The sequence below is a fragment of the Anser brachyrhynchus genome, assembly GCF_964034855.1.
Source record: "Anser brachyrhynchus genome assembly, chromosome: 6".
In the NCBI taxonomy this organism is placed as follows: domain Eukaryota; kingdom Metazoa; phylum Chordata; class Aves; order Anseriformes; family Anatidae; genus Anser; species Anser brachyrhynchus.
The window spans coordinates 7,428,387-7,449,776 of record NC_137700.1 but is presented as its reverse complement, the minus strand read 5'-3'; the positions used below and the strand labels follow the sequence as shown (position 1 = coordinate 7,449,776).

The following is a 21,390-nucleotide window of genomic DNA, read 5'->3' as shown; positions in this document are numbered from 1 at the left end:
ATTTCAGTTCTGACCTGAATGATCAAAGACAATTCTGCCACTTTTTTAGGCTTGCATTCATTGTTTGAATTCATTGTTAAAAATATTTTACCTTGATCCTTGACCAAGAAATTGGTAGTAACAAGCGGTGGGACCTGTCCTCTTACTCCGGTGACAAATGGTTCTGATCCACGGTTACTTCTGTCATCTTCAATCACTTGAATCTATGATCGAATAAAACATCACATTAATCTTTGGAGGCTTGGTTTCAAAGTACTATAAAATATAAAACTTGCATCTGTAAGACAGTGAAAAGGGAACCTGAGGCAAACATCACTAGCTCTAAAAATAAGAGGTCTAAGGCAAGCAGGTTTTGTCAAGCAGTCACCTCTCAGTTGGATTTCAATTATTACTGAATGACTAACAAAAAAATACAAATGGTATTTTCCCCAAGTATTGAGTAGTAGCATACTTTGTGTTTTAAGGCATAATCTGAACTCATAAAAAGCAAACTTAGGTCAAGAAAGGGTTTTTTTGCTAGTGTTTCCGTTTACTAGTCCTAGCCAAATTAAAATCAGAAGCTTCTTTAAGCCTCAGGGTGAAGTTCTATACATGACCTGACTTCTCCTTTCTGTTGTGCTCCCACTGCTTTCATAGCATGCATTTATTTTCATCCACTGCAGCTCTGACCTAAGGACATGCTTGCCAGCTCAACTGTAAATCTTTATTGCACTGTAGTGCTCAAGAATTTATGATTCGAATTCTGGGGATGAGGAAAGTGAAGTTTCACTGGAGCTGAAAATGATCCAAGCTTAAACTTCACAAAAGCAGAAAACAGCCAAAAAATTGTAACTTTCTTACAATTTCAATTTCTTCATTAATGCAAATGTTCTTAAGAAAACAGAAACACATGGATATTTTAGTCAAGTAAAACTGATAAGAACAGAAGATTGTTCTTATACGTTTTTAACTACCTTTACCATTCCAGTGCTTGAATCTATGCACTAAAGCCAGCGGCTGTTTTGCCACCAAACACACATACCTTTGCTTAGAGTCAAATCGCAAAATGCGAAATTTTGCACAGCAAAACTTCTACCCTCTCACTATGGCTTCCAAGGAGCCAGCAAAAACACCACCCATAGCATCAGACAGTGACTTCTAGGATAAATCTAGTTCTAGCTCAAAAGCCCACAGACTGATTGACATTTGTGACTTCACTGCTTGTAGCTGTTGTATGACCAAATTTGGTTAAACAAAGAAGAATTGATACAAGGGTCATTGCTTTTTTTTTTTTCTTCCAATGCAAAAGGTAGCTGCTTTTTCTTTAGGTAGAGTTCTCTAGACATAACCATTCTATTTTCAAAATCAAAATGTAATGGTTATGTATGAGCACAGATAATGAAAGAATGTTTATGGCTCCCCAGACCTCTTATTAGTCAACTAAGATTTACAGGAATTAACATCCAAACAAAAATAGTTTCTCCTCAGTTTTAGAGTTTCGAAGCACTAGCCTAGTACCGGTATCAACAAGAACTGTAATCAAATTCTGCTTAGAACTGGTAGAAGACACGGCTACAAAGGCTCATGCTGTGTGTATGTTAACATGGGATGTGCTACACGGACAATTATACCGATGGCTTACACTGAAAATGCCAGTTGGAACCTGACGGAGATATTTTAAGGATCAGAAAAGTAAAGGGGAGACATTCTTCATGATCTGTTTCTGCAACGATCTGCTTTCTATTGCCTCACCAGTCATCACAGAAGAGAAGATTTTAAACAACCTCTTGTGGTGTTATGCTACTCATTTTGATAAGGCAAACAGAAGACAGCAAGGAAAGGATAAAGGATTAATGATGGAGGGTTAGTGAGGTGAAGGTCAGATAACAGGCATGCACAGATAGATGGTCACCAACACACAGACTACAATTGACATAGATACAGCACTTACTGGACTAGGAATTGCATCTGGGTCTATTCTGTGCCTGGGTTTCTGCTGGGGTGGCAGCTCATTAAGTTGCTTTATTATTTTTTGTGTTTTAAATAAAGAGTGCCACAAAAAAAAAGAAAAAAAAGAGAAGAGAATAATAAAACAAAGAGTAACAGTGTTACTTCTCTCTACCCAAACTTGTAGCACTGGAATTAGGTATTTGGACATAGGTTCATGCAACAAGAAACACCAGCTTCTGCAGCATACACTGAACCTAAAAATCAGTCTTGAGGTTGTATCGGGCCTGGGCACCGAACACATTGCTAACAGACGTAGTGGCTCACGTGCTCATTTCGGTTAGAAATTGGGGATTTATGTTTTAAGAACATGCTGAAATGAAGATAACTGATATAAGCCATTTAAGATTTCATTTAGTGGGAGAGAAGAGAAGCAGACAAGCAATTACAAGTTTTTATATTCCATGTAAAAAAATTTGCAGTCCCAAGCCTTGCATAAACCTGAAGTCTGTGAACAGCTCACCATTTCTGAATAGCAATAATTTTGAATAGCAACAGTCAAAATCTCAGCTGTAACTCAAAACTATTTTTTTTTTTATAGTTTTTAATTAAACTGATTTTAAGCACTGTCCTGGAAATGCTTCCTGTTATCAAATGATTGTAGCCTTCTGAGACAGAACAACATCAGGAGCAGTGGAAGGAACAGCACAGCAGACTAGGGGCAACAATGCTCCCAGGCTTAGTATTACTCATCATTGTCAACCATCACACATCATTGCTCCTCTTTTCTCAGAGACTCCATTCTAAAAAATAATTCTAATTTGAGAAGTTGCCCATATTTGACTGAAGTAGTGTCCTGACTTAATGACACAAAGAAAGCTAACCAGCTCTTTGACAGAGTAGAAGAAAAAGGAAAGGAAAAGCACTACAACCATCTCCTATGAACCATACTTTAAACCTGGAACATACAGTTCATAGCTTGCCACCTCAAAACCAGCAATTAGTTCACCTTGGAATGTAGTTAAGCAGGAATTCAGAAGTGGTCAAGCAAGTATAATCAAAGCCCTCCAGGACTTCCAAAACATAAACCATAACACGGTACAGAAGACCACCTGAGAAATTAGAGCACTGATTTTCACATGCAATGCCTTTCTTTAGTCTTCTGGGCTTATTCATAACAAATGACTGAAGCTTGGATATACTAGAGAAAAGCAAGCAGGAAAATATACTGCTGTTCTTTGGAAGAAGAAACCTGCTTTCAGCTCTGGACTTTGTCAGTTTCGTTTAACATAAAGACACTATGGGAGAGTTCACACTAAAGAACAAAGTAGGCTTACAGGGCTAGGAATGGAATCTGGATCCAAGCGCTTTGGTGGAGGTGGTGGTCCAGGCTGACTTCCATAATTTGGTGTTCCTGGATAAGCTCCTCCATAGTTTGTTTGGGGGCCCCTCACCTGTTCAAAGGAACCTTACAAGAAAGAATCAATAGAATCAAACATTAGCTAACATTAGGCAATTCCTCATCAAGCACCTCCCATTTTTCCTGTCTTCTTAAAAAAAAGAAAACAAGAAGTTACAACAGGAAACTACACGCTTTTCAGTCAATTAGGTTTAAACACATTTATCAATGTTTCAACTCAGTACATCTCTATCAATGATCCAATAAACGGACACAGTCTTCCTTAAAACCAGACTTAAAGAAACGTTGTGTTTTAAGACTAACATAACTAGTTTTAAAACATATGATTAAAACATGCATTAAGATCATGTACTATGAATATTCAGGTTGAGCTGCAGAACTACCTAATAGAAAGCGCACACAGAACAGCCAAATAGCCAGCGGATGACCCATAATGCCTCAAACTCAAGTTATGCAAGGATTTCTCTCAGGCAGTTTTGTACTGCCTGAAAGCACAGTAATAAGTTAGCACGTGACAACTTCTTTTGTTTTGTAACTCATGGAAGTAATTTCACATCACATTACACAATTCCAGTCAATTACGGAATAACATTGTGATTCACCCCACGAGTCTTTTTACAGTTCATAGCAATTTGGACAGATGTTTAAACAAATAATTTACCTGGCTACTTGTGCAAGGCTGCATGTGGGGGACAGGATTTTCAATCCTGACACTTGCACATGATTACTTTATCCTAGCTATCTGCAAACATTATTGATTAAAAATCAGCCCAAACTGTTTTATAATCCAGAAAGTTCAAGTGATATTACTTCTAAGCACATACGAGACGTGAAGGGTTTTACAAGGAGAAAAATCCAGCTTTGTGAATTAAAGAAGAAAAAGTTGCAACTCCTTTTCAATGTATAACACTCCTCTAATACACAGTGTATATTCATACCCAGTGTGCATATTGTTAAAAACTATAATAATGATTTTCAGGATTTCAAATCTCTACTTTTGAAAGACAAGGTTGCAGTCATCAAATTTAATTTTGTATTACAATTTGACCACAATTTTTTGTGCTATTATGGCACTAAGCATTGAACACTTTTTTTGGCCAAGTAAGCTAGGCTTCTTTTAATTACATTAACCTGATTAAAACCTGCATGACAAATAGCTTAGAATGATAAATCCTACTCTTTGTCTTAGATTTGTCCTTCACACCAGGGAAACAAGAGGGAAGCTCTGAAGTGAAGCCAGAAGCTTGCAAGTTACAAACCTGAAAGCTGTTTCTCAGTTTGCAGCACACAGAGAATACACCTAACTTAAAATTCCTACACTAGAAATACTCACCGTTCTGCTGCATTTGGTAACCTGGCTGAGGAGGATGAGTGGGAGGAGGTGGTCCACGGAGGCCACTCATGGGAGGCCCTGGGTAAGGCCCTGACAGAGTTGATGGAGGTGGTGGTGGTGAGGATACATGATTAGGCTGTGATGTTGGCGGTCCAGCAGCTGTCTGCACAGGCAGCGGTGGGCCTGGCATGGTAGGTGGCCTTGGGGCACCTGTGGTAGGAGGATAAGAGGAAGGTCCAATCCCTGTAGAAGATGGAGGTGAAGCAAAACCAGGGACTTGAGTAGGCAGGCGCTGAGTTGATACTGGTTGACCAGAAAAGGGAGGCTGTGCCAAAGGAAGACCCTGAGACACACTGGGAGGAAGGGGTCCTTGGCTCGCAGTGTAAGGTGTGTAGAGACCAGATCCTGTTGCACTAAAGCTCCCTGAGACTGGGGGAACCGATGTTGGGGGACCTTTTAAGAAGAAAAGAGGACGTTACCATCATTTTTTTCTATCCTCAAAATATTTAATTCCAAATAGATCACAGAAGACTCAAAACACCTTCACTCTAGAGCATCTCAACTGGTGTGTATATATATATAATTTTCTCATCTTCAGATGGACATTCCAGTACTAACAGAGACAAACCTTAAGTGATCATACTCTTAAATTCAAACAGCTAACGGATACGAAACCTGACAGTTCCTTCAGTGCCTTCTTTTCCCCTCCCCGCCCTGTCCCCTGCCTCACAGTCTAAGCTGCTTATTTTCAACAACCAGAATACATTTCAGGATTCAGGGAGAGGAAACCTTACCATAGCCCAGTCCAGCTGGGGGAGGAGCAGAGGTTGAAGTACTGCCAATTGTCATCCCTGCCATGTGATTGCTGAGTTGCTGTACACTGGCTGGAGGTGGACCATATTGCTGGAGCATAGATGTCTGGCTGACAGGCACGGGTGCTGAGCCTGGCAGAAACGGCTGAGAAGCAGGCGGCCTGAGAGGGGAGATGAGAATCTTCACTGGGTCGTCCATTACGCAAGCAGTTACAATTCCCCATGCCTTTATAAGTTGTTCTACCATATAAACACCAGCTAGGGGTCAATAATATACATGAACTAAAAACTAAGCACTGTAGCTACGTTTCTGAAAAATAATTACATATCCTGCATAGATCCAAACCCGTTTCATCATAAAAATCTGTTGCTTCTTAAAAACACAAATTTTATGTTCAAAATATTTTTTATTAATTCCATTTTAGTTATCATAATAAATCAGAAACACTGCAAGGGAGTCTACAGGGTAAGAAACAATACTGCTTGCACAGGTATCTAAGAAGGCTCTGTTGTTCAAAGGATTTGGACTCTCCAGCTTAACCAGAAAGCAGCAAAAACCAACCACCTTCCCCCCAACTAGTAATCAGTAGGTAGGACTGCTGCCCCTTTCACCCCATGGGTAATGGCAATATCTTTCTAGAGAAGATGCCAAGAACTTAAGATGGAGACAACTCAGGGATCCACAAGAGGAAAAAAAAACAAAAAACAGAACCAATACTAAGGAATTACTCAGTAGTAACAGGTAGCAACATGCTCCAGAAAGGCTAGTTCACATTGCCAGGGAACCAAATACAGCTACTGTGTGGATGCAATCGTTTCCAAACAAGGCAGATCATGGGAATCAGGAAATTCCTTATGGGAAAACGACTACCACAAAAAAAGGGTCTTTGGAGGAGAAGTGGTTTTGATCAACCAGTCACTGACCCATATCCTTCCATAACCTTTTTATCTAAAGATATTCCTATTTTCTAACAAATATCCTTCCTTATGGTAAAATGTTGATTCAAAACAATAAGGAAAAAAAAGTCAATGCCCACCACAGCAAAAACATTGCATTTAGTTTGTTTTATATCCTAAAAGGTCTAGACATAGCCTAGGTCTACCAAGGTAGGCTTTTGCTACAACTTTCTTTTCTTGTGTATACCTCTGCATTGGTGCTGTTGAAGCTGGAATCCCATTCTGCACATCTCCTTGTCCAAATGGACTGTACCCCAGGTGACCAGAAGAAAGAGATGTTCCAGAGGTTGAAGGGGCTCTTACCGAACCTGCAGACATAAAAAAAAAAATCAAATTATTCACAGAAACAAGGGCTTCAACCAGCTACCATGAAAAATCAAAGGAGGAAAAGGAGTTTAGTGATGGCCAAATTGATGTATCAACACTACTCCAGCAGCAAAGCATTTATACAACCATATTAGTAGCAAAACTGAAAACAAGTATTTTTAGCCATTGTCACCAGTCACACCCCCACACACATCAAGTACAAAATATGCACCATGGACAGTTCTTTTAAAAAGGACTTCATCTTTTGACGAAGAACCAACCGTGTTCTTGTCAGAAAGGTATTAGGTTCCTCCCCCTCCAAGTCCAATTATTTTTTATCCAGAGTATGAAAAGTATTTAAGTGGTACCTAATGTTCATTACAGGTCAGTTTTCTCTACTTAAGGGGTAAGTGTGTCATGCAAATAGATTCAGTTTTGAAAAACTGAGTTCTACCAGCTGCTTTTATACACAACATAGCAGGGACCACCACAGAGGGCCAGTCCCAGCCTCTTAAGGTTGCAGGGTAACAGGAATACTTTCTCATTTTTCAAAGTGAACTGGTTCAGTCACGGACCAAACCTATTTGCTTCAAAATTAAGTCTTGTCACTTTCCAGACCACACAATGCTGGATACAATGCCAACAGATATACAGCAGCATTTACTTCCAAAAAAGAGAGAATATAAACTTCTATTTTAATAATATTAAATTAAAAAATGCTGTTAAATAGAACAGCCATGTGACCACGCCTGCTAACCACAATGGAACATATTTCATATATGGGGTACAGTTCAACACTGATGACTCAAACACCTTAAACTGCGAGAAGACCAGAGCAGCACATAGACAACGCTGTGTCTTGCGACAGCGTGACAAGTTCAGAAGGGATTCCGAAGCCTTCCTGTGAGGAACCATTACGAAATAGAAAACATATAAGAGAAGCCACTTCTCAATTCTATCGCGTAATTTACTCACCAAAGCATGAGGTTTCAACTCACATTTTTATCTTACCTGTTACATGTACATTTTAGGAAGCTTGTGGGAGTAAATTCAAGGAGTTAGCTAGACCTTTTATGAATGACCAGTAGCTTTTGATTTTTTTTCCCCTTTGGTTTTAAGTTTTACTAAACCTCGTCCTGCACTTCATTTTGAGATTCAGAACTCAATTTCCAGATAAATTTATTATTTTTATATACCTTTATCTCATTAAACATTTTCTTTATAGCACCTGTTATAGCACCTCTGTCTTACTGCTTCTCTGGCCAAGCATCTCCTGATCCCTAACCATTTTTATGTTGTCACTTTCTGTGGTATTTTTATTTCTGAATGTCTTTTTTAACATTTTTCATGTTAATTTGATATACTTTCATTTGTTTTGGAATTTCATTTCACGGTACATCTAAACTGTTTGGCATTGTCATCTTTTGTCTTCGAAAGAATACGCTTTTTTCCCTTTTTTTTTTTTTACATTGTTTACATATTTTTTCAGCTTTAACATGCATACAATTTGACAAATGCATGTTTAATTCAGAAAAAGCTTCAAAAGTCTTCTTTTCTAGTCCTTGTCACAAACATACTTCTCTAACCATTAGCACAGACTGCTCAAATAACCACTGGAAAAAAATCACTTAAAGGGTATGAATATCTAGTGGTTTATCATCTTAAGGTTCACTGCTCTTGAGGAATCTTGAAGTTCCTCTTCAATACCTTTGAGATACTGTCCTTACTCACCACAGACCTCAAAACAGAGGCAGATGACAGCATAATGGGAAATGCCTGTGATTTTACTCAAAGCCCTGAGATTATATGGACTTGGCCTAGTTCTGCCTCCCTATTCTTCTAAACAAATAGACACTGCTGGAATAGCTCTTTCATACCACTAGTTAGAAAGAAGGAAAAATAATACGATTTCTTGCAATGTTTCTAATTCTTGTATTTTCATTGCTACCTCTGCAAAAACATTACGTTCTTCAACCCACAGCTTTTGAATCATAATTATCCCTAGCTTCTACGCTGCATCTAAAAAAGTAAACACTTTTTCCCCTTAAATTAAAACCCAAGCTATAAAGATCCCACGACTTTTAAGACCAAATTCCCCGTAGCTGGGGAGATTCTTCATTTCTGCATTACAATGCTTTTATTTCAGACCTCACATTTTAGTTCTTTCCCAAGCAGGACACTACATTCTTTTAAACTAAGGCTTCTTGACAAAACCTGCAAGGACCAATTCAGGTTTTGAAATCAACCTCTAAAAACTGACTTGTGACTGCTTTCTATCTGTGAATCTGCACGCATAAGGGATTTCTACTAGAATTATTTCTTCATATCCTATTCATGTTTCTGGAGTGCTGCCTACAAATAGAGTTGGAGGTGTCCCATCCACCTCTGCCTGAATAATCAGACACCCACACCTTTGAGATAAACACCCATGTTGAAAGGAACCTTGGCACAGAAGATGGTTAAGAAAACCACCCCTTCCCCACAGTAGGAGTGGCATGCCACAAACGCTCCCACAGAAAGGACACCATTTACCTATGAAATTAGGTGCAAGAGAAGTGTCAGAGTTGAAAGAAACAGGAGAGCCCTTCGAAGGGAACCCCAAGGAAGGAAAACAACCTGGAAAGACAGAATACACCAGTAAATCAAGCCAGAGAGAAAGCACCAAGAGACAGTGTTTTCAATGCTGAGGACAGTCTGTTGTGCAGAAATTATCAGGTACATAAAATCCATATCGCATTTACTATTTATCCCATACTCTATACTGCTCACTGTTCTACCACATACACTACCAACACAGTTTATATATTAACATGAACACAAGTGTAAAAAGTGTCATAAACCGAGTCTATGTATGATAATCCATCAGCAACCTAATTATCACTAGTAATCAGACAACTTTCAACTTTCGTATTTGCACTTTCAACTGTACAGTCTCATCAAAAGCAGAACTGATAGATTGAATGAAAAGTTTGTGCAAAGTTGTCCTGGTTCTTTCAACATTCTCATAGAAGGAAGCTGCTGTTCTCAGCTAGCAGTGCAGTACTCCGCTTCTGCTCCTGAGCAACACTAGCATCACTGGCACAACACTTCCATGTTTCCATCAGTTAGAGCTAGGGTTTGTCATGTAACTCAGACAAGAAGACTCCCTGACTGAGGATGGCACCTGCTGCCAACACTTCTCCATTCAGTCCCTCCAAGCACTTCTTGCCGTGTTTTTTCTCAAATACCCCCTTAAGACAAATACTTTGAGATCACAAAGTAGCATTAGCAGTTCTCCTTCTACCCCTCAGTGTTCTCTAAATTCCTGTCACACTAGCGCTTTTGAAATGAATTCTCTCCCCTCTACATTATGTAGTTACAACCAATCTTGCTGCAAAGACCTACAATGAACATAACATGATAAAGATGGGAGTAGAAACTGTCACTATCACCTGTCTGCTCTTTTTGTTAATGCATTGTTTGTTTGCCTCTCATTTCTAGCTGGATCTCATATTCAGCAGCTAACAAAAGGTCAACTTCTGGTTATTGTGTTAGTGCTCTGAATTTTGCATTCCTTCCTTCTAAACACAGGAATCTTGAATTTACAAGAGCAGGTACGAAGTGTGCAACCTGACAATTGAGATTTGAGAGTCCAGCTTCTCCCCATTCCTTCCACGGGGCAGGAAACACTACTTGGTCATTATCTACACTGAGTGGCCAAACAGAGCGCTCATAGCTCTGCCTAGGTCTTTCCAGGAAGCAGGATTTTTTTCTTCTGCCCAGCTCTGATTTTCATCACTTTTATAGGAATTTAAACCCTCTTTGAAACTAGTTCAAAACCCATGGATTAAGAGTGCTGTTGGAAGAGATTCACTGGGAGAAGGGGAGGAATAGAATTAAAGAAGGAAGAGGAAGATGGAGCAAAACTGAATAACCCCAGTCCTTAAGCATACCACATTTTTAGCTCCAACAAAAAAAAAATCCAGGGTAACCACTTAGCTCACCTTTAAGTCTCTTTCTTAGTACGCAAATTTTAGTCTCCCACTTGAGTTAGTTTCACTTCAGCAGTAGGCACTTTGGCCGTTCTGTCCTTCTCATTGACACAGAGACCATTAGCACACACTTCCTTTCCTTAGAAAATCAGTGCAAAAATCGAGTATTTTCTCCTCTACATTTCTGATGTTAAAGTCACTGTTCATCTCTCAGTACAATTTAGGTACTCAAACCCAAAAAATCTAAACAAGTGACATGATCCTGCAGAACTAAGAAAGTTCTGGAACACATTAGCATGCCCACATGTCTAGAAGCTTTCTATTGGTTTTAAAGATACTAGAGAAACTAGCTCCAAACATGCTTTATATCTAGAGATGTACATCCTTCAAGACAGAGCACTAATCCTTCTACACGGTAATGTAACGAGGACTCTATTATAAATATGTAACAGTCATCAACCACTGCCCCTCAACATGACCTCTTCAGGAATACTGTTCAATTCAAGAGCTTCAGTACCATGGGGCAAGGGCATACAGAAAAAAGCTAGGCCATGTTTCTCAACACATTAATTTTACGAGTTATTAGGAAAAGAGCAAGCCCTACTGAAACAGACAAGTGACAGATCAATAACCTGAGCATATACAGAAAGAACACGATTTTTAACATCATGCAAGCTACATACAGAAGATAACTGCTACCATAAAAGCAAACAATAGGAAGTGTAAAGAAAAAAATCCACACGCAACAATTCACAGGTTATCATTCATTAAGTTTTGACTGAGAAGTACCTTGTGGAGGAACTGGCTGTTGGTATCCTGGCATCGGACCATTATAAACTCCATATTGCGAGTGAGGAACCCCTGGCAATGGCTGTCCTCCGTAGGCAGGCTGCTGGTATCCCTGATATCCAGGCTGAGGTTGCCCGTAAGGAGGCCCTGTGTGAGTTTGCTGGTTTACACTCATTGTATTCACATCCCCAAACTAATCTCACCTGCAAAAAGGGGGGGAAAAAACGGCTTTTAGCAGACATAAAACCGAACTGGCCAACTTCTCTACTGTTTTCACAGAAATGAGAGATCCTGAGACACTAGCGATGTTAAAATGTTAAGAGCAATTTACTCTTGCACAGCAGTTTTTCAAGTAAGATAAATGCTTTACAAGAGCTAGAGAACAATATATTCAGAAATTTTCCAATCAACTTACTCACTGTTCTGTACTGGTTAGACTTCTGATCAGCTTCTTAGAAAAAAAGATTTTGTCACTCCATATCAGATATCAAGCTTCCTGAGACACCTTACAAATTACTTCTGCCTCTAAAATCACCAGACCAATGAAAAACACATTTCATGACTTAGACGAAAGATTCCTTAACATAAGACTTCACTAACACTTCACAAGTTCATCTTTCAGCTCTATGCTACCCTGCTAGATCATGCTTTCTTGCTGTAAGACAGTATCCACACAGGCTGCTTCTTGAAGTGTTTGAAAGTATCTTGAACAGGGACAACATAGAATTTTGAGAGTTTTCAAACAGCAAATGATTTAAAGTCCTTGTATACATAATTTTCAAAAACCTAGCATATTCCACAAGCAGCACGCTCATCTAGGAAAGATACTCGAAATAGAAAAGCAGCACAGGCTAAGATGTCACTAAGGAAGTTAGACAAAAGTGTAAGACTGGAAATAGAGTGTCAGAAACAGAAGAAAAGTTTCTTAGCAAAACTATGCAAGAGATCTTAATAGATGTATTCCCAAGCCCTCTAGCTTTATAAAGACAAAAATAGAAATGACATTAGGAGACCCCAAACCAAGTAGGCAGTTCTTACAGCCATGGTACCAAGCAGACAGATAAACCACAGATCCCTTCAGTTGGAAAGGGCCACACAAATGACTTCACTGGCAGGAGATTCCCTTGCAGTCTCAAGGACATTTTTGCATCCCCTGTTCTCCTTTGGATGCTCCATGTGTCACTGTTACCCCCTTCAGCTAACACTGTATCTGCAGTAACAGCGTAAACATATCTGTGTTTGGAGAGCAATTTGATTTATTAAAAAAGACTTCAGTTTATATAAAAATGCAAGCTGAAGTGATTAACTATATTTACCCCCAACCCCACGACGAACTTGCACATTAAAGATAAATAGTAAATCTTAACACAGAGGAGACAAATACATCTGCAACAGCCATCAGCCAATTGAGGTAAATCCCAGTGAGGAGTCTACAGCTTAACCCGAGCTGTTTTGCCTATTCATGGATTACAGGATGCGAACTAATGCTAAGGTTGACTTTTTACATTATCAAAAATATGATGCCAAAGAATAATTTCAACAACTGGCACAACAATTGTATGCAAAGGGTACTAAAATAACTACAGACCTGTAAGAACCATCCATGTACAAATGAATTCTTTCAGGTCCACATATATTATATGAAGGGAAAACACATCTTACACCACACATCTATTTCTTTACAGAAGACAGCTAACATAATACCATACATTCAACATTTAACCTCCTAGAGCTAGTAAACACAATAAGTCTTAATGCTAAGCATGCCAACACTTACTCTGAAAATCAGATAGTTAACTTTATATGAAAGGAAATTAAGTTTTATATCTCTATTTTTCAAGCTGCACAGAGGCAGTGAGAAGGCTTTTGTTTAGAAAAACTTTTCTTTAATATTTAAAGGTAATTTACTGTTGAGAGTAACATATAACGCCATTTACAACAGCTTACAGCAAATTTTGATCGGCTTGCAGAGTTTCTAACTCTGTTTCTTCTGATTACAGCAAGCAAGACGGTCACTGCTAAAGATTCAGGTTTCCCACTCCACCTTTGACTTAGTTCTGCAGAACAGTCTAACCTGAGCAGCCATGGGGCCAGGAAATCTGAACTTTGGGACCGGCACCCTTCCCCAGCTCCCCAAAGGTTAACCTCTTCCTCCCCAGACAGGCAACTAGTACCACATTGCAATCACACACCTACCCACATCCTTTTTTTGTCCAGTGCAACCAGACAAGCAGGACAGCTCCTCCTGCAAAGCTGGGGGTTAAAGAAAGGGAGAACTCCTCTACCTGAGGTAGAACATACAGGCAGCACTTGGAGTTGAGGAAGGAGGGAGGGCTGCTTTCTCTTCTCCCTGCCCCTCACTATCGCTTCTTGGATTGTCTGTGAGGTATTTGGCTTCCAGTCACTGTTCCTACAAACAGGTCATTCTTCCAGGAAAAGCTGCAGGATAAGCAGCAGCATCCTGCAAGACACCTCCTGAGCTATAATCATTAAGACACTCTTTACACGTCACACCTACAAAACTCTGCAGGACTCAGTGTGGATATTCCTGAACATATCGCAGGTTTGCCCAAGCAATTATAACAGTGCTAGAAAAGATCGATCTTTCATTCTATTTCTCTCCAAAGCACAATGGGGCAAAACCTCAAGGGTGTCCCTAGAAAACAACTTCTGACTTAATGGTCTGAGTGTATATTCAGTAGGTGACCCCACCCGATGACCTTTTACTATTCTCCTGTTAGCTTTTCTCCCCTTCCCTCCTGTGAACATCAGCATTTCCCACTTGGGTTGAAAGTATTCTCTGCTTCTTGCTATCTTCTCAGTAATACTGAAACCAACAGGCAAGCTCATTCAATACAAATTTTCCAGAGAAAAATGTTTTGAGATAGACTCTATGTAAAATAGAACTAGGTAATTATCTCCTTTGTGTGGTTCCAAAGCGCCCCAACTGAGAGAAAGGCAGATACACCTCAAACCTTTAGCTGGCCACGTGACAACCAGCACAGGCCAACCTCCACCACAACACAAACTGACACTTGCTCTGTAGCAGCAGAGGGTCAAAGAGGGAGCTGAAAGGAAGAGGAAGACTCGAGAATTAGCTTGGTGTTGAAACTGCAGACAAGGCTGCTTCATTTATCTCGGCTGCTCAACCTGCTCTAAATGTAAGGCTTGTGGCATGCTTGCTCATAACCGGCATGGAATATCATGAAGGGCAGGGCCAGGAGTATCCACCTCTGAGAAGGCAGAAAAGAGTTGTCACTGAATTAATCCATTTTCCCTCTCCCCCAGTACAAGTCATTTTTATCAAACAGCTTTCATTTTGCCTGCATCCAAAAAAAAGTGTACATAAATTAGAAGCTGGTCACTCGAAGAGAAGTGGGAAAAGGGAGGATTTTATGCTCTATTTCTTATGACATGAAGAAAGACGACAGAAAGAATGAAATATGTACACCATACAGTGAGAAATGGAGAAAGAAAGCTGTTCCACTTGACAGAAGTACCAAGGACATTCATTTGTACATGGTAACACATTACTGTAACTAAGCCAAACGTAATATGATGTTTGATAGCATCTTAAGATATTACTACTCACAAGTTACAATACACACAGCTCCAATAACCAGGACTGATGCTAGTGGTAAATACTATGACAACAATTGGATGTTACTACAAATAACTCAAATAATTTTCTTGCAGAACATACAGCCATCACTCTGTCATTTCCTTTTATTCCTCTGTACAAAGGCAGTTGACCATGGACGTTTTGGTCAAAATACTGTCAGTGCACACAGTTAAAATTTATACTGGGATACTGTTCAATAAGACTGACAACCAAAGCTGGTAAGCAACAAACTGATGGGAGAAAAATACACAGTAATACTGGGAACAGATCTTTAACTTTTGCAATGGTTTAAATTTCCTTAGTTTCCAAACAAAGACTACAGTTCAGTTTTTATGGCCTATTTAAAAAAAAAACAACTGGTGATTCATATGAGTGTTTCAATCAGCAAGCCTCCGCAGTCTTTGCAAACTGCAAGCTCATAATTTTTTTTGGTTTGCATTCACTTCATTCCCTTTTGAAACTGAGAAGCTTGATCTCATCAGTTCTTGATTGCTTTCTAAACCAAGTGTGTACAGCAAAATTATTTTTCTTCAGAAAGATGCTAGTCCTTTTTTCACTGGTCCCAGAGAAATAAAAGCCTTGTTGGTTTCAACTTCTGGAGAGACTTGATCCTTGTTTAAAAAAAAAAAAATAAAAAAAGAGGATAGCATGGCCTGTTATATTTTCCTGGAACTGAAGGAAATATGCCAACTTGATTTCTGACCACAGATAACAAAACCTCTTCCAAAAGATGGGACAGAAGGGAACAATTAGCATCTCCACAGATCAATTCAGAATATTATCTACAGGGCTTCTAAAGCATCTAGGCTGTAACTTTCTGGAGAAGTAGCAAAGTTACGCCATTCTCAGATCACTCTCCTGAAAAACAGACATCCTTGCTTTTTTTTCTTCAGTTACAACTTTATGATAGCCTCTACAAGCACTCACTGAATACCTGACTTTCTTCAGATCCAAGAAGCTCCTGTCTTGTTTTTCGACAGAGAAGTCTGGAAAAAAAGCTCATATCCTGGAAACCAAAGACTGGCAATTGATCTGGAAGTGCTTGGGCTGTTACAGCAGCATGCATCCCATACATTTGTCCAAATCAACCCAAGTGACACTACGGGAATTGAATCTCCGAGACAAAAACATCTGTTTTGACAGCTCCCAAGAGGTGTAAGACATCCACTTATAAAAATGAAACTTCACAATGTAATTACACCAGTCCAGAAGCCTCAGTATTTTCACCAAAGACTTTCAGGAAAACAAAAGATAGATTAGCTGCTAGAACTTCTTGACACAACAGGTCCTGGTGCAGAATTTTGGAGGCCAGTCCTTCCTGGACTGTTTTGAAAAGGTCTTTCAATCTGTCATTCACTTCTCAGGTATGATCACTCCATGTTCTTCTAAATAAGAGCCACTTTAAACCCTATTTTGTTGTTTCATCATCTTGGGCAAGGTCCAAGACAAAATTTAAGTTACAAGATTGCAGAAGTGGTTGAATATGGAATTTAAAAGTCTTAGTCTTTACCTGACTTTAAGCCTACCACTATTTCCAATCCCTATCATCATCACTAGAATTTTAAGTCAAAAAAAAAAGGGGATAAAACTGATAGAAGTTGAATGGTAGGACTGATTTACATCTCTACCTCTGGAATAAAGCTCTAAAAAAAAAAAAAAAATTCACAAACACTCAGTCATGGGCATTGCTCCTAAAAAGCAGCCCTGTAGGGGCAAAAGTCATTCGAAATAACCCATCAAAAAAAGACAGTGAAAGATTTGTCTCCTTCCTTAGCTTTAACTCCACGTACACGTTACAATGTGTGAAGTCATCTGACTACACTTCGGTGAACTCTGCACAAGTATAATTGATTAGGAAAAGTTGAAAGTCATTTAAAGTTTATAGAAGAGGCCAGAAGGAAGAACAAACAGGTAAGTAACTAGTAAGGCCAAAGGAGTATTATAATGGTACACAACCTTTCTGCACATACATTGTAACACTGCCCATTTTTCACCCAAAGCATGTATACTCTGACTTCCTCTATGCAAATATGCATTACACAATTCCTATCACTCACAGGAAACCAGGAAATCTCACAATTAGCTTTTCCTGGTGCATGACTGCCCGGTTCATAGTATAACAATCTCTGCGCTAACAATGAACCTCACTGAACATGTAAAAACAAGCTTTATCTTCACAACTCATTGCTAACAAAGATCAAACCTAAATAACAAGAAACATCCACCTTGTCTGTTCTGTGAGACCTTGTTGTTGATTATTTTCAGTCATTCTTTGTACTTTGCCCTTCCTTAGCCAACTACCGATTCTTTCTTGGATTTTTGACCCTTCTGATAATAAATGTTACAGGAAGAAAATGTAGTCCTACAGTAAGTAGCAGGAGAAAACATTCAAAAATGTACAAGCATTAAACAACTCATTAAAGAAATAATCCTTTAGACATCTGCTCTCTGTCAGAATTCAGCGTTTAGCCATGAAATTAGAACCTGTAGTGACTGTCCCAGCAAATTAAAAAGCAATATTGCCTTCATCACTTTCCACTTCACACTGTCTATAGCCATAAAGGATTCTTTGGAATAGCACAGCTTTAAGCAGAAATAGACAGTTCCAGATGTGAGAACCTCTCCCACACAAAATAGGAGATGCTTATACTTCTGCTGACAGTGTACAGCAAGTCTCCTCTAAGGGGGAATTTTAGGCTAAGTGTATTTCTAACAATCCCATAACCAGATTACTTATTCTATGACAGGGAAAAAAAAACATCAACACCAAAGATCTGCAGATCCACTCGGAATAACTCCACATCATGAAGGCTAAAGCCTAAGACAGCACCTGCAACAAGCCACCTCGCTCTATGGATGTGACTTGGCACGTAAACGAAGACTGGCATTGTGTGTTGTACGTCAGATGGCAGCTTCTCCCCCTCTAACATTTTCCCTGAACCTTTAGTACCGTTTACTCAGGAACCTTTTAACAGAAAGAAACTAGAAATGTTTTCTATGAAACTATCGCATTAACAGCTGAAAATTAATGCTGTGCATCAAACTGAAAGTCTCTATACGTTATCATAAGAAATGTTAACAACTCTAGCGGACACTTGTGATGTTGGTGTAAACAGTTCACCTGTGTTCCTGCCACAACTTTCGCCTGCCGCAGCGTGAGGAAGTTTAGACAGGGCTCTAGGCACAGCGTGACAGCTGCCAACGAAGCCCTGCGGATGTTGAGCGAAATCACCACACGCACACAGTGGATGCTGAGCTATGGCCCAAGACCAGGGAGAACTGAAACCGACCTGCATCCCATTGCAGAGCGCAGCGCTCATAAAACCCAAAGCGGGCTGCAGCGACACAACACCAGTGAACCTGAAGGCGCACGGAGGCGGCCAGCAACAGCCTACCTCACGCCGCCTCCGTTCCGAGGCCCCGCCGGGCTGCCGGCCGGGCCGCCTCCCTCCCCTTCCCCTCGTCTCGCCTCCCCGAGGCCGCGCGCTGCCCGCCGCCAAGCTCCGGTCTCGCAGTGCAGAGGGGCCCCGCAAGGCTGCCCAGCCCCCGGGAGGGAGCCCAGGGGCCCCCATGGGAGCACGGCGCGGCGGGGCCGGGCGGGGCCGGGCGCGGAGGCAGAGCGGGCCCCGCGCAGCGCCCGGCAGGCCCCGACCCCGCGGCACGGAAGGGAGCTGCGGCCGCACCTCGGGGCGCGGCGGGCGGCGCGGCGGGCGGCCCCGCAGCCTCCTCCCACCCGCCCCCCACTCACCGCCGGTGCCGCTGCCGGACCCGCTTCCGGCCGCCGGCCCCGCCGTCCGCCGCCTGCCACGTCCGCACTCCCCACCAACCCTCAGCTGCCGCCTCGCCCCGCCCGCTAGGGCCCGGATGCCGCGCACGCGCACTGACGCCGGCGGAGCTCAAGCGCGCGCCCCGCCCGCGGTCACGGCGCTGACGTCACGGCGGCGGCCAGGCCCGGAGAGTGCCCCGTGATGGCGGCGGGCGTTGGGGGCCTGAGCAGTAGTCCAGGCCCGGAGCCGCTCCCCTGGCTACGGGGCAGTGAAGGGGACCCCAGCGGGGAGCCTGCCGGCTGCCCCGCTTCGGTCTCAGGGTCAGGGGCTGTCACCTGAACCTGCACAAAGGTGTCCCCGAGGTGTGTCCCTGCCCCAAACCGTCCTGTCAACGAGTGCTGCGCGGCTCTGGGATTTGTATTTGGGGTGGGACGGGGAAATAAAAGTGCTGACTGAACAGCCCCCAGTGTGAGCCCGAGCTGTGCAGGGCCAGGGGTGAGCTATTTTCAGCCCCGCTCTGGCGAAGAATCCGAGGGGCACAGGGGGAGATTGACGGGACACGTGTGCGGGACGGCGCTGGCCCCTTCCCAGGAGCAGAATCAAATGTCTAATCATAGGCTGGGCAGCAGCTGGGAGCGCAGAAGAGTGGGGAAGGCTGGGCTTGACGGTCTCCACTCTCCTCTGGTGTGCGTGAAGTTGAAGGAAGAAGTGAGGAGAGGGCCTTTGGGGGACTGGGGAGTCGTAATGTGAATGGTGAAGATGGAAAGGGGAAATACTGCCTGTTAAGAACCGGAGTCTGTTTTGGCATTGGGAAGACAAAATATCTGAAGCGCAGAAGTCATGGGAGCTGAGGAAGAAATGCTCATCACGCTGTCTGGAGGTGCCCCCTGGGGCTTCCGGCTGCAAGGAGGCTCTGAGCAGAAAAAACCCCTTCAAGTGTCCAAGGTAGGACCTCAAGATGCGAACTGAGAGGGCAGGGTTGTTCTGCTCAAGTCAGGTGTCTCTACTGAGGCAGGCATCTTTCACTGCCAGTAAGGACCACAGGAACTCCTTACTGTGACAGCAGGTCTGAAAAGGAAAACTTGGGTGGAATGGTCAGGCAGGGCGCAGGGTGGGATACGGGTCCTGAAACGGATGCTACTGAGGCAGAAATAGACAAGTGTCTGGTGAAGATCTGCTTGCTTTCTCAGTGCAAGTCGGATAGCTCACACAGTTTACATATAACCTGTGCAATAACCCCCAGTTGTCTGCAGTGGTTGAACAGCAGTGAAAATCCAAGAAAAAGGGCTCACATTCACATATGGAGGCTTCAGTGTTTGTGTAAGGCATCCAACGAAATTAAAAGCAACTGAAGTCAAAGCAGCAGAAGCCGTATTTGTAATTCAATTAAACTGTCTCTAACACTTCATTATTTTCCAGCTTTCAAAATAGATGCACTTTTCTTAGGGTCTCTTACATTGGCAAAGCTTTCTCAATACTGTCTGAAGTATTTTTGATGCTCTAAGCAGCAAATACGGGTTCAATTTCAAGGACCGAAGAAAAACAGTTGTTTGGAAGAGAGGTGAAATAATAAAAAGGAACAAATACGAGCTTTGTGTTGCACTAATTTTGATCAACAGCTGTCCCTGTTTTCTTTACATAAAGACGACTGAGTAGGTTAAAAATTAAGAAAAAAAGGGCCTCTGTTTATTGAGCTCGTAACAGCTGCATTAGCTTTGACACAATGATATCTTGGGATGTCTCGCTGGAAGGCACCCAGTAGCAGGCGTGAAAAAATGCTTTGTCCAACCTTTTCTGTTTCCTTAAGTAGATTGTGGGTCTGACAGAGAATTTTAAAATGAAGTGTTCTGTGCTCCTAGGTCAGGGAGTGTTTATCTGTAACTTCTATCAAGTTGTTTGGAACCCTGTAGCTTGGCCCTGAAGTAGACATTTCTAACATAAAGAAACATTATTTGTAGGAAAACTAACATATTCAGAAAGCTTCAGGTGCTGAAGAGAAGCAATATCCTTGAAACAGGTATCTGGAATTGGTGGTTATTACCAAAATGGGATTTTCATTGGCCACATAAATTTTGCAGAATTGTTTTGACTCATTGTTTTCCTTCAATAGACAAGAAACTGGAATTGAAGAGGAAGGAGGTACTGAGTGTCTTATAAAGAGTACTTGGGAAAGAACAGCAGCAAGAACTAGCCAGTGCCCAGACCAAGTTGCACCTTAAGGTGACTGGAATATTGCTCCAGGATTAGTAGCACTTCCAGAAAGATATTAACTAAAACTAGATTTCATCCCAAACTTGGTGTTGTACCTTAAGTCTAACAATGCAAATATATATATATATTCAATCTGAGGAAAAAAATATGGAAAATATAATTGATACAAATCCATTTGAGCATAAATCATTCATGCAGGACTGCTTTTACAATTATTGTTTGGGGCTATTATTATCCAGAATTTATTGGCATCCCAGTGACCATAAACACTAACTG

General features: G+C 41.4%; 2 protein-coding genes across 5 annotated transcripts in view; one reads left to right on the top strand and one right to left on the bottom strand.

Annotated features, from left to right (window-relative positions):
- SEC24C (SEC24 homolog C, COPII coat complex component) overlaps positions 1-19,025 on the bottom strand; it is a 34,532-nt gene extending 15,507 nt beyond the window's left edge. The window contains exons 1-8 of one of the 4 annotated variants that reach the window (XM_080598034.1): positions 18,885-19,025; positions 11,515-11,717; positions 6,636-6,756; positions 5,474-5,652; positions 4,680-5,132; positions 3,264-3,394; positions 1,931-1,999; positions 92-203 (exon numbers count right to left, since the gene is read on the bottom strand). In XM_080598034.1, coding sequence (XP_080454160.1) covers positions 92-203; positions 1,931-1,999; positions 3,264-3,394; positions 4,680-5,132; positions 5,474-5,652; positions 6,636-6,756; positions 11,515-11,689 — 1,240 coding nt within the window. In that variant the 5' untranslated portion in view covers positions 11,690-11,717; positions 18,885-19,025. The remainder of the gene's footprint in view (positions 1-91; positions 204-1,930; positions 2,000-3,263; positions 3,395-4,679; positions 5,133-5,473; positions 5,653-6,635; positions 6,757-11,514; positions 11,718-18,884) is intronic. The other 3 variants (XM_080598036.1, XM_080598035.1, XM_080598037.1) reach the window with 3 other exon arrangements.
- Positions 19,026-19,179: 154 nt separating this feature from the next.
- The window catches only part of SYNPO2L (synaptopodin 2 like), a 37,128-nt gene continuing 34,917 nt past the window's right edge, over positions 19,180-21,390 (top strand). Inside the window, exon 1 of the mRNA XM_080598038.1 lies at positions 19,180-19,848. Coding sequence (XP_080454164.1) covers positions 19,744-19,848 — 105 coding nt within the window. The 5' untranslated portion in view covers positions 19,180-19,743. The remainder of the gene's footprint in view (positions 19,849-21,390) is intronic.